This window comes from Parasteatoda tepidariorum, chromosome 1 (genome assembly GCF_043381705.1).
Source record: "Parasteatoda tepidariorum isolate YZ-2023 chromosome 1, CAS_Ptep_4.0, whole genome shotgun sequence".
NCBI classification, from domain to species: domain Eukaryota; kingdom Metazoa; phylum Arthropoda; class Arachnida; order Araneae; family Theridiidae; genus Parasteatoda; species Parasteatoda tepidariorum.
In genome coordinates, this window is record NC_092204.1 from 40,364,675 (window position 1) to 40,378,640 (window position 13,966).

At 30.9% G+C, this 13,966-nt stretch overlaps 2 protein-coding genes across 2 annotated transcripts in view; one reads left to right on the forward strand and one right to left on the reverse strand.

The window, feature by feature from the left end:
* Positions 1–13,966, reverse strand: part of LOC107447101 (uncharacterized) — an 81,244-nt gene that overhangs the window by 19,024 nt on the left and 48,254 nt on the right. The window lies entirely within an intron of this gene.
* LOC139425233 (uncharacterized) overlaps positions 11,961–13,966 on the forward strand; it is a 185,371-nt gene continuing 183,365 nt past the window's right edge. The window contains exon 1 of the mRNA XM_071179177.1: positions 11,961–12,337. Coding sequence (XP_071035278.1) covers positions 12,139–12,337 — 199 coding nt within the window. The 5' untranslated portion in view covers positions 11,961–12,138. The remainder of the gene's footprint in view (positions 12,338–13,966) is intronic.

The following is a 13,966-nucleotide window of genomic DNA, read 5'->3' on the forward strand; positions in this document are numbered from 1 at the left end:
TAAAATTGTTACATTATTATTTTTATAATATTGTATTTTAGACTGAACATTCCAAGAATTCTGATATATTGTTTCATATTTTTTTTAATATTGTTTTTCAAATATTATATATTTTAACAAAAAAACTTCTTATTTTATTTATCCTCTGTTTTTTTTTGTCAAGGGGCAATTTTCTATTTTCACTTGTAATAGTTATAAAGTTATAAATAAATTTTATCAATGAATAAATTATTTTTATTGCTTCAGTTTCTCCGCAGTTATCAATTCTTAAGCTATATTTATTTTATTCTTAATTTTTGTAGTGCTTTATTTTGTTATGTAATTTCAGGGGTTCTTCAAACTATAGGGCATTCCCTATAGGGGTTGGGGCATTTCATCAAAATTTAAATAGCATTATTAAAGAAAATTTATTTAAATTTGATGAAAAATTATCATACCCCTTGAAATGTACAGTGCACAGATAATAATAATAAAAAAACGGATTTTGACTTTATTGCTGTTATTTTTTATATAATGATTGATACTAGGACCCAATCTTAAGGCCTGTTTAGATGATCCAATTTCTAGGACAGAGATTGATTGATAATGATGGAAACTTGTTTTGCTTTGAGCTTGGATCGTGTAAACAACCATCCAAGAACTTGGTCCAACTTCTTGGACGATAGTAGAGCATGTTCTACTTTCCATCCAAGTTTTTTCTCCCTTAACCAATCAGCGTCTTTGTGGTTTTGTAGGTTTTGTGACATCAACAAGCAGGCAGCAAATTACGTCGTTTTGATGTTGTCTGTTTTCATATATTTTAGTCCAAATAAATTGATCTGTTGCGGTTTATTTGTGTTATTATGATTTGTTGAATTTATTTAGTAATTTTAAACTTATGTAAGTATTATTTTATAATGTTGAATATGAACAATGCGCATGCGCAAGTTTTTCTTTCAACGAATCAGTGACATTCAAGAACTTGGATAGTGTCAACGAATTATCCAATTTCTTGGACAGAGAAATCCGTCCAATTTCTCGGATTCAAGAAATTGGACCGTGTAAACAGGCCTTTAATGGTCAAAGGGGTGACCTCAAATAAGCTAATCAATAAGTGCAGGCAATATTTTAGTTACGAAATCTGAAACAAAAGCGTATTTTCTCTGAAAACATGTTTCCCCCCCCCTACGGATTCGGATTTCTGACCCCCAAAATATGGTCCTCACAGTTTGATCACACGAGCACTCCAAAGTTTCGATCCCTTAATGTTATTTTACTTTTTGCGTATTTCAATGCATCTCGAAAACTTTTTAAGCGAATTGAGAAATATTTGCACACACTTATAAAATTCATTTATCCAAAGATAATTCCACGTAAAAATTAATTCTACGCAAAATTTTAATAAATGTTTATTATTTTATTTAAGAATGGGGAAAAAATTTTGCAATTTTTTACATCATTTTAAAGAATATAATTTATAATGCCAAAATACAAGATCTGAGCAAAATTGGTTAAATAGTTCCTAAGAAATTGAATTTCAAAAAATTCGGACATTTAAAATTCGTTTTCTCAGGAACTATTAAAACAATTTTGCTCAAATTTTGCATTTTGCCGTGTAAAATTACATACTTTAAAATGATGTAACAAATTATCTGCTTTACTATGCAAGATTCATTTTTGACTATTATTTGAGTAATAAATATTTACTAAAATTTATTTTTTGCACTGAATTATATTTCGATAAACGAATTTTATAACTATGGGCAAAAGTTTTCCAATTCGCTCAAAAAGCTCTCGAGGTATGACGAAATACGAAAAAAGTAAAACTAGCATACAAAGGGGTCCAAACTTTGAATCATTCTCCTGACCAAACTATGGGGACCATGTTCCCCAGATTGTGGTTACCCGCTTATATTTTGGGGTCAAGATTCCAAATACGCTGGAAAAAGAAATCTGCTTATTCAGAGAAAGTACGATTTTGTGTCTGATTTCGTAGCTTAAAATATCGTCTGAACTTATTAATTAGCATATTTGAAGGGCACCCCCTCCCCATTATGATTGAGTTCTAGAACTTGATGATCTGATCATTAGATCAAAAGTTTTTCAGAATTGTCTGTTTTTTTTTTACCGTATTGTACAGAGCACACAATTAGAAAAAATATAACATCTTAATATTGTCTTAAGTATCAAATTTTGATGTACTAAGATGAGATTTTAATGGCTCTGGGATCTATGCTTAAATATGCTAATTAATTAGTGCTGATGATGGAAGTATAAGTAGTAGGTTCTCCTCAGTTATATTAAATTTTTTGTTCAATTGTTAAAATTTAAATGAGTTTATTTAAATAAATTTAATAGTATTGAAAATTCGAAAATTGTGTCTTTCTTTTGAAGTATGCAAATAATCTCTCTTGAATTCAATAATCTTCATATTTCCAAGAACTTTGCATAAGAAAATTGACCAGTTTGTATAAATCATCTGCTAATTCGAATCACTTCTTATAAAGAATACAAAACAGTTAATAAAGATAGTAATATAGAAAAAAAATTATATCATTCATGAAGAATGCCTTAATGTTGAAGGTAAACGTAATTAAATGTTTCCTTATGAAAAATTCTGCTAAGAAAGAAAAATAGCAATATTTTAACTAACAAAAACAACGTAAGTTGTTTTGTTTAACTTACAAAAACAACTTAAATTCGTAGAGTTTTGTTTTTAACTATGTCTTATGCCTTAAAATTTTGCATAAAATTTCATTTGAAGCAATTATAAAAAATGATTAAGCAACTTTTTATTAAATTAATTTAGTTTTAGCTTATGGATGATGTATTTATGTGAAATTTATATGTAATGTTGAATAAAATTCCTTTGTGTCATATATAATTATGGAAATAATTTGTTTTGTTTGTAAACCCATAAAGTTAGAATTTAAAAGTTTTTATTCTCTAATTTCTATTCTATAGTTTTTAAACATCGCATTAAGAGCTTCATCTGAATAAAATAATTTTAATCATTTCGTATAACATTTGCTTTGTTTTTTCGTCATAAAAATATGATTTAAATATTGTTAAAATCCTTTAATGGCATTTTAAAAGTATTGCTAAGAGTTAAAGTGACAGCTAATAATTTTACCCATTTTCCCGGTGGAACTACGTTTATGAATTATTAAACACCAAGCAGGATCAGTGATCCAAATCACTTGATTCGAATCAGTGATCCAAATAACTTTTTACAAATCAGTTTATTCAAATCAGTCCCCAAAATATTTGATTCAAATAGTGATTTAAATCAGTAGATTTAAATAAAGTATGTAATCATGATTAATGATTTGAATCACTCCGTTTATCCAAAACACTTGAATAAAATTACTTGATTCGAATCACTGATTTGAATAACCTGATTCTATTTACTGATTTGAATAGTGATATGAATCAAATTATTCGAATAGTGATTTGCTTGATTCGAATCAATGATCCGAGTAATTTCTTATTATTTCTTAATTCTTCAAATCAGATGTCCGAATTGATTGATTCAAATCTAGTGAGTCGGACAATTGATTCAATTAATTTGAATCACTCGATTCGTATCTTTTGATTTAAATCCCTTGATTCGAATCACTTGATTCGTTTCAGTGATACGTATGAGTATTTTATATCGTTAGATTCGAATATGAATTACTGTTATCTTTTGATTTAAATCCCTTGATTCGAATCACTTGATTCGTTTCAGTGATACGTATGAGTATTTTATATCTCTTGATTCGAATATGAATTACTGTTTTCGAATCACATAATTTAAATAATCACATGGTTCAAATTAAGTGATTCGTATCACTGAATCGACTCAAGGGAATCAAATTACTTATTTGAATTAAGCATTTGGATCGTTGATGCATATCTAGTCATTCTAACCGATTCGAATCAATTTTTTTTAAAATCTCCAATACGAATCAAGTGATTTAAATTACTATTCGGATCGAACCATGATATTCACAATCTTTTCATTGGAATTACTGATTTGAATCATGCAATTCCAATCGTTAATTCTAATAAAGGGATTCTAATTACTGATTCGAATAAAATGATTCTATTCGAATATTTTTTTTAAAATCACTGTTGAAATCCAATTATGTTTTATTTGCAGCATTTAGAAACGCATTTCATCTACTTCTCTACAAAGTCATCCGAATTTTTTTAAGAATTTTTTCATCTTTCTTTCCTAATAACACATTTCATAATTGAAGAAAATAATTACTAGTTTTTTCTTTTAGTAGCTTGAACGAGTACGTGAACCCAAAAAGAAGGATTTACTGAATGAATTTTGATAAAAAACGGATTTCTAGAAGATATTTCTATTACCGATATTTAGACTCCATTAATAATTTAAAATTTAAGGTAAAACAAAAAGCGATTTCATAAAACCTTAGAGTAAACTATGAAGTTTCAAACTCTAAAAGAATTTTTTCAAAATATCAAAATGCAAAAAAGTTATTAGTAAATGAAGCTCCCATAGAAAAAGCATTAGCAACTGGCATTGAGAGGGTAGGTATTGCGTCCTCTTAACAAAGCAGCAGCGTTGGGCTATCATTCGATTCTCTACACCAGTGTTTCTCAAACTTATGACTTTTGTGTACCCTTTCTAAATTTTTCGTAACGCTGTGTGCCACTAATAAAAAATTGCAGAAAAGTTAAAAATCACAACTGGCTGTTGACACTAATAATTATTAACTGCTAACTCTGCAAAAAAATAGCCAATAGAAAAATACGTAATCGTCAATTTTCAGGGCTAGCTTTGTTTTTAAATAAAATTTTGTGAAATTTTCGTTTGTTGCAAGATATTTCGCATAAGAACACGCACCCCCGCTAAACTGTTCCCGTACCCCTGGGGGTGCGCGTACCACACTTTGGGAAACACTGCTCTACACTAATCTGCTGCTCGCTCTCTATACCAATAAGGTTGTTGTTCTAGCCAGCGTTTGTCCCGCAGCAAACTGATCGGAAATACACGGTTCCCAGCAGAACATCGAAGTCAAGCATTACTAGTAGCGGTCCGTAAGCGGGTGGGTGACCACTTTGATAAGCCTGTGTAGGGACAGAGGGTGCATTGTATATGTCCTAGTTAAACTGTTCTATCGTAAAGTGCTCGACTTCACGCGTGCAGGTCGTCGGGCTACTAAAGTAAGGGAGTCATGCCCTCAGCAGAGGATCAAAATTGCGATGGCATGTCTTCGGATCATCCTCAGGGATGTTTCCAGGACCGTCAGCAACAGCTCATTGTGCAGCTCTAGTGCGGCGTAAATAAAGTACCCACCTACCTATCTAGCCAACGTTTCGCGTGAGTGAAGAGTAGAGAGAAAAGATTTCTAAATCATGATTTGAGGGCAAGCGGAGCGTCCTCAAAATATTTTGAGATTTGAGGGCACCCATATGTTTATGGAAAATATTAATTTATAAGTGCAACAAAGATGATACCAGGTGAAGAACCTCATCTTTATCGAACTTGATTTCATCACTGAGCAGTTCTGAAATATAACTTGAATTGGATATTCTGCATTTCAACACTTGTAAAATGAATGAGTTCATGACTGTTAAAATGTGTTTATTTTTTGCTGAAATTAAACGAGTATGGTTTTTCATCTTTTTGCGCTTTCTTTTCGTTTGTATTCTTTGTGAGATTATACTATTGGTTAAAAAAATAAAAATCGTATTTTAGATTTTTCTTTTTATACTTTACGGCATATAAAGAACGATCTGAGACATTTGAGGGCACATGTTAAATTTTGGGGATATTTTCTGTCTGCAAAGAGTTTAAAATTCTTTTTAAGGACAGTCAAGGAATTTCGAGGGCTGCCCTCAAGATTTGAGTACGTCTCACCTTACTGAAGAGGTAAAAATCAGCTGAATCAGGAGGAGAGACGAAGGTTTTCTTCATTTGCCCTCTGAATAAAATGATTGTTTTCCAATAGCTTTTTACACTGCAAAGGAGTTTCAGATATTTTTTATCCCCTTCATAATATTAATGAATATTTTGAATTGTTTTTCGTGATAAGAGCTTCTGAAGAAGAACAAGTTTTTCTCACCGCTGTCAAGATGAAAATGACTGGTAAACAAACTTGAGCTTTACATATTGCTTTTTAATAATTATATTTCCTTTATTAAGATAAAGAGAAAGGTTTTTCTTTTAAATATAAAGTCTAAACAGTGATAATCTTGTTCTTGTTATACTCCTCGAGATTACGATGTCAAATTGTCATGTAATTATTTTGAAGTATGGGAGGGGAATTCTAAGGATATTGAAACTAAGAAACGTTTTACTTATGGGAGTTAATTTCCCCTCGTATTAAATAATATAAATATTTCGAAAATGATACCTCATTTATTTATGCTGAAAATGCTAATTCATTCTGAAACTAACTGAGAAAATTTAAAACGAAGAATGTTGTATAAAATCACAGTATTGGGAGTACAAATTAGTTCGGTCCGTTTTTTTGTAGTCAGAAATGCATTTATTTCAGAACAAAATAAATGAACAGATTAATCAAAGTATTGTCTATCGCTGGCTACTACTTTTTCCCACCTCTCAGGCATTTTTCGAATTCCATCTCGAAAAAATGTCTCGTCTTTTGAGGCGATCCAAGTTAGGAGCCAATTTTTGATTTCTGTGAAAGAAGTGAACTGGTGACCTGCAAAATCATGCTGCATCCGTCGGAACAACCAGAAGGAGCAATGTCCAGTGAATACAGCGGGTGCGGTAAAATATCACACTTAAGCGTTTCCAAATAATTTTTACGACATTTGAGACATCAGATCGACCGTTATTATGCAGAAGAATAGCTTTGTCATGTTTTTGCTCGTATTCCGCCCTTTTTTCTCGTAATGCACGGCTCAAATGAATCAATTGTAGCCTATACCGATCGCCTGTAATGGAATCACCAGGTTGTAGCAGCTCATAGTATGCAAAACTATTCACCATTTATCATTCACCATTCTTTATTCACCATTCACCATTCTCGAAAGGTCGAAACCATACCCTGCATGATTTATCAGTTGGAGCATTGTCAACATAAACTTCTACAAGCATTCGATGCGCTTCAGCTGCACTTTTCTTCCAATTAAAGTAGAAACATAAAACCTCCCACAAATGGTGCTTCATTACCGCAAAATTTGCCATATTCAACAAAGTGAAAAACAGGGTTTTTGTATGAAACTCAAGGCGATATAAACTGAAAATTATTGTCAGATGTTTAATCTCTCTGAAACCGCCGAAACCAGCTGTCACTATATAACATTCATAACAGCAGAGCCATTTTTTAAAAACGGACCGAACTAATTTGTACACCCAATATTAGCAATCGAAAACTTTTTGAACTATTTTAAATTTCATTATATTAAAAACCAAAATCAAGATTTTGAAATAAACCATTTGAATATTTCTTAAAAAATAAAACTTATTGAAAAAACTTTTTTTTAAATCAATAATAATGAAAAGAAGAGTTTGTTTGTGTGTGTATCTCTCTCTTCTTATAACTCCAGAACCGTCTGAGCTATCGTCTTGAAATTCGGATAACAACTGCAAGGAGCAATTTTAACCCTCGATACCGAAATTTATTTGAAATTTTCAATTGGTTTGTTCGGTAAAGCCGTTTGAAAATTCGTTTAGCATTAACGATTTTTTGAAATTAAAATTCGGACGATTTTTTTCCAAACATTAAGATAAGATCAGTAGTGTTTGCCAACTTACAGCTCTGTTTGATAAAAAAAGGAGTCTCACTTACTTTACTTCTCTTACTCTAATGTTAATTTATTTTTATTCGCTATGTCATAAATTCAATAATCAACGTTTGCCGTGGTAGCATGGAGGATTACGTCGCTAACTTAGTATTCCTAAAGTCATCTGGAACCACGTATTTTATTTTATTTTATAGCCGGCGTTGAAAAGCCGACCCAATTCAAAATTTATAGCTATCAATGTTCTACTCCACACCCTTGTAATTTTAAACACAACCCAGAAGACAAAGAACTCCTTGATTAAGCATTGGAGAAAACTAGCTTTCGCGCAGGATTTTTTGATGGAGCATTTGCTTTACATGGCAAGGAAAACCTCCCATGGTGAGGTCGACGGCAAGGGGATTCTAACCCATGATCCGTCTATTGCTGAAGATATTTTACGTCAGCACTGTAGTCGGTGCAATCCGGGAGCAAAATTCGTATCAATCAGCCACCTCTGGGATTCGAACCTGGGTCATCGCATTGGGATGCGACGAATGCTTTATCCCCTGAGACGCCGTGGCTCAAAACAGTGTGTTTATATTATTCATAATAATTCGTTTAAAACGTGTTTAGTAGACCTCCTTAACTTACTTCGTACGTTAGAAAAAAATCGTCATATTATCATTGACACCAGTGATGCTACATTGATGTCGGTAATACATATTAATTGAAATAAAAAAACAAACTATGTACTACAAAGCAAAGTTAATGAAGAAAATATACTTGTTTGTTTTGGGGAACCGAATAATCATCCAAAGTTTTTATTCAAGCAATGTTGGCAGTAAGTCGATTATAATTTGACATGAAAAAAAAAGTAAGTCCAGTTGTGTCACTTATTCTGTATTCCTAAGTTTAATTTTTTTTTTAAGTACAGTTCGTTAATTTGTAAGTAACCAAGTAATCTTTTTTTTTTTTTAATATCGAAAATTAAGTAAAAAATAATGATGAACTAGGAACAATCACGTGAGTTGGTGAAAAGAGCGAACAGGGGGGAAGCCTCCTAAAAATGCTTAATTTAATTCTTTTGGGAAAAGTATGATACCGAAAGATTACGAATATTTCAACATTTTGAAAATAGTTTCAAATTTCGAGTTCTAATCGGATTTGCATTAGAAGATTCTTAACGTTTTGATACCAACATTGTCTAAATTAAGTAAACGGAATGGTTTAAAAGTTTTTAATTTGCTCAAGCTTTAAGTTGTTATCCAAAACCTTATTTTTTTTCGAATAAAGTGAAAAATTCGTGTATTTTTGTTAGATGTTTCATGCAAAATAAACTGTTAATCAATTTGTTCAAATAATGTCAGCTTTTTGTCACTTAAGTGTTTGGTACTTGCATAAATAAATTACTTTCTCAACTCATTTGACAAATCATTTTATGGGGCAGATAATTGATTAAACTTCAGAAATTAATTTGGCGTCAAACATGGGGTTGTAGCATTTACGCTCCATGATTGATTACTTAGAGACGAAAATGTATAGACTTACATGGCTTCGAAATCTGTTAACAGTAGTAGTTTATAATATCCTTTATTGGGATAATGGAGAAGATTACTAATTTAATGTAATTTCTCTTTTTTGTTTATTTGCTTAATTTGTTATAAACGGATTGCTTGTTCTTTTAATAAAACCGTATTTTAAAATACATAAATTTTGCGCAGAGAAATTAAATTAATAAGCAAGCATTTTTGGTGTACATAAAATTAAAATTATTTCATAGTTCATTGTATTATTAAAAAAAAATGTATTTATATCATATACACTTTTCGAAATTATGCAACGCTTGAACCATAATAAAGTTCAAATTTTCAACAACTTTAATATGGTGGTGTGTTGAACCACACTATTGTGTGATTACCTGATAGTATGGCACAGCTTGGACGGAAACATGATTAAGATTGTAGTGAAATCTCAAGCTATGGTTCAAAGTTGAATCGATTTTCTGAGAGTGTAGAGTAGAGGTCATAGAGTTGGTCATACATGTGATCACAAGGGGTCGCGTGCCGTATCGATTTATGAAAACCTACTAATATATAAGGGGCAACACGGATGTGTTAGTCAGACATGTGATCATAAGACGTTTTTTTTAAAAATATATATCCGTCGCTGAACAGCAGACCCAATATCGGGTTTACGACAACTAATGTTCAACTAAGTAGCCTTTTAATTTTGAACCAATCCAGAAGACAAGGAAACTCCTGGATCAGTACCCCCAGAAGTTTTGATTTGTTATGGGAACATGGAGGACATTGTGACACGACAGACTTAACATGCATCAGTCACCATTTACTACCGGCCGGAGGGGATCGAACCCTACGAACTCTTGGACATGGGCCCAGTGCCCTACTTACCTGGCTATCCCGGCCTATAAGACGTTTTTGGACCTACCAATTTGAAAAATCCTACTTATATATAAAGGGCCACATGGATGCGTTGGTCAAACATGTAATCACAAGAGGTCTTCTGCCGTATCTATTTGTGAAATCCTACTAATGTATAAAAGACTAGATGGATGTGTTGGTTAAACATGTGATTACAAGAGGTTTTCGGTCACATCAATTTGTGAAATCCTATTAATGTATAAAAGGCTAAATGGATGGGCTTGTAAAACAGCTAAAGTTGAGCGTATAATTTTATAAAGAATTTTTCTTATTTCATTTGAGGCATCATTTAATTTAGTCAAATAAAATTTTACCAATCAGCTAAAATGAAAAATTGAGTTTGGTTGGGGAAGCTTAGTGCACTCATACAGAGTTTAAATGTTAAATGACAGCGATAAGGGACATTGCTTATATCTACTATGTGTGTATGATGCATTCATATTTTCTTTAATTTACTGTAGTTTACATAGTTTAAAAACGTAAAATTTAAATTTTTAATTCCTTTATTTTTAAAAATCATAAAAATATTTGAAATTAATCTTTAATTTCTTCTCAATTCTAAATGTATCAAAGAACTCAAAAATAGGTTATCTGTAGACAGGCAATAATAGGAAGTATGTAAATATTTTTAGCTTTTTCTGCTTTTTTTATATTTCACCTATTTCTCCATATATCTATAATTTTTTGTAACAATAGCTGAAGATTTTTCGGTTTTAATAAATTATACGCATCTTATTACTAATTAGAATTTTTGGAGGTAAATGAATCGTTTAAAATGTTTTCTGAAAGCGCATTATTTCTGAACATTGTATATTTCTCAAATAAATGTTTAAGAATAAGCCTCAGCACAATTTACACAGTTCGCTATACTCAAAGAAAAGTCTGTTGCACTTCAATCTCCGTACTTTTAACCAAGATACGGTGCAAATTTGCTTTAACTTCTATAAAATATTAATATATTTCCCATCAAATTGAATAATAGAATCGTGCAATTTAGATTAAGTGAGGGTGATAATATGACTCAGTACCATATATAGGGTGCAACAAACTTGAATGATATTACGTTCAAAAAAGTTATATGCATCTGAGCTTGGCAATGCTTAAACCCTTTGAAGTTTGTATAAAATCTCGATTCTGTAATAACTTAAATTAAAATATTCATTAACTTAATTTTTGGAATTTTTTGACCCCGAATTTGTACAAGCATTACACGGCAGTTTTTAAAGTGGATGAAACAAAATATTTTGCTAAAAAAATTTAATTGACAATGCTTTGGTCAAAAGATGAGAGTTGTATACATATATTTAAAAGAATCAGTTTTTACGTTTTTACACAGTCATAAAAATATAAATCTAAAATTTAACATGTTATAAAATAATAGCCGAAGTTGGTTTTTTATTACCTTATCCTTAAATATTAAGAATAATTTTTATTAAGTAATATAAATGGTTTTCAATGTCATAAATAAATAATTTCTTTGTCAGAATTTCCTCAGCGTTTTGTGTTTGTCATATTTGCATTTATTCTTTTACTGTTTATTATTTATTTCAATGTTTTTTTTTAAAATTTACGAATTAGGATCTTAGTTTATTTCAAACTTGGATTAAAACTTTATTATTTCCTCCTTTCGACTTGAGCAAATAAAAAATTTACTTTACACTCCATCGAACATAATGGTCATCGTCCGACTGATACACCTATGTAGCTGCCAACAAAACCTCACGTTTGAATCTTTCCATTCGAAAGGATCATTTGCATTTCCCACACTCCCTTTTTTCATTGTAATTCTGGTTTTTTATACCAGATGTCGCTGTAAACGGGATCGATACTGGAGAGAGCGATGCTACTATCCAGGATGAAGAAGATGAGGAGAGAGCATCATCTTCACCTAGGATAACCGTGAGGAATAGACTGCTGCTCATCCCACCAATCCGTTGATCATTCCTTATGGTCATGCATACCACCACGTGGACTGGGTAGTTGTCTAAAGGTGTGGGGTTCGCTCGGGATGCTTGTACCCCTATCTTGTGCTAGGTTTGTCCCCTTCATGCTTCTTTTGGGTCTCGTGGTACTTGTTTTCCTGGTTGGGGATAATGAAGCTAGCGAGACTGTTGGAAGCATGCGGCTGAGGACGGCGGTGCTTGCCCGAAGAATGACACGAGTGGCCCGTGCCCTCAGGATAGGTTCGCGAAGGAAGAAGCGCGATGGTAAGTGCCATTTACTTTTATTAGAATTCAACTTTTATCGATGAAAAAATTATTTTTTTTATTAATTCTTGATTTTTAATGTATTTTATTAGTAATATTTCTTTCAGCTGATATATCGGAGAAAACTATGCCTCATATTTACGGTGTTTAGTTTTAGGTAAAGTTTTATTCATTTTCAGGTATTTTATATAAAAATATTCTTTTTAATTAAAAAAGAAATATTTTATGAAGACATTTAAATTTATATAGTTTTTTTGGTGTTCTTGGTTAAAAAAAAAGCATTGTTTTAAACAGTTTCTATTTTCAGAATTTGTTTTTTTATGTAAATTCGTAATTTGTTTTAATACTACTACGATGTGTTTCGAAGAAAAGTTTTTTTTTTAGTATAAACACTCAGAGATATAAAACGAAGAAGGCACAATATTTTTAAAATTGTAGAAAAAATCTTTATAAAATGTGCACTTTGAGGACTAAGCGTCTATTATAACATTCGATGTAATAATGAATTATTTTGCTATTTATACTTAGTAAAGCAAAAAATATCCCGAACCAGTTATATTATTAAATTTAAAACAGTACTGTCATAAAGTAGATAGATACAGCATCATATTTAATAATTCCATATCTTTATTTTTTTGATCGATTCCGATTAAAAATAAGCAATTTCCCGTTTTTACAAAAATTTTTATTTTCCTACTTTTTTTTTTTACAAATTTTTAAGTATTTTAAAAAACAAAATATATTTGAACTATAATAATTTGTAAAGTTCTTGAATTGAATTTTAATTTATTTCAGAGCTAAAATTTTACTCGCAAGAAAAACAATTTTAAAATAGTTATTTCCTTAAATTTTTTCCATAACACTGAAAAAAAAATTAACTATATGAGAAATTTTGCCTCTTTCCGAAAGAAACTGAAAACTATAGCTAGTTTTGCAACCAAATATCTCATGTACTATAAAGGGACATAAGTTTTTATTTGTTTTGACAAAAAACAGTCTACAAATTCTAATACACCTACATCATGTTTTGTTAATAAGCGAAACAGAAATGCTCTAATATTTGTACCGCAAATCTAACTGCTTTGTTTCGTTAACTCTAATTTTTTACATTATTCGCATCACATACTTTATTTACTTTTGCAACGCTATCTTTATGTATATATAGTTTTTCAGTATCAGTATGGTAAACTTACTAACAAACACAAATATTTACGTACTTTTATCGCGAATCTATTAGTTTGTTTTGCTTGCACACAAACGACACTGTAAAAAATTCCGGTGAAAAGTAACGGCACTCTGGGTGCTAGTACCGTTTACCGTAAAATTCATTTTTACCATAAAGTTTTACAGAATTAAAAAAATCTGATACATGTTATTTTTGAAGTAATATTTGCATAGCATTAGTATTTAAGTAAATATTACTGTAAAAAAAAATTTACGGTTAATATGAATTTAACAATAAAATGGATTTTACCGATGCTGCACTGAGGGCGCCAGTACATTTTACTTTAATTTTATCTAGAATATATTACAGTGTACAAATTTTCTCATACCTGTTAAACAAATTTATTTGATTGAAAAAAAACGTTAAAACCAAAAATCCCACGGAGGGAAAAAAATGGTTAAATT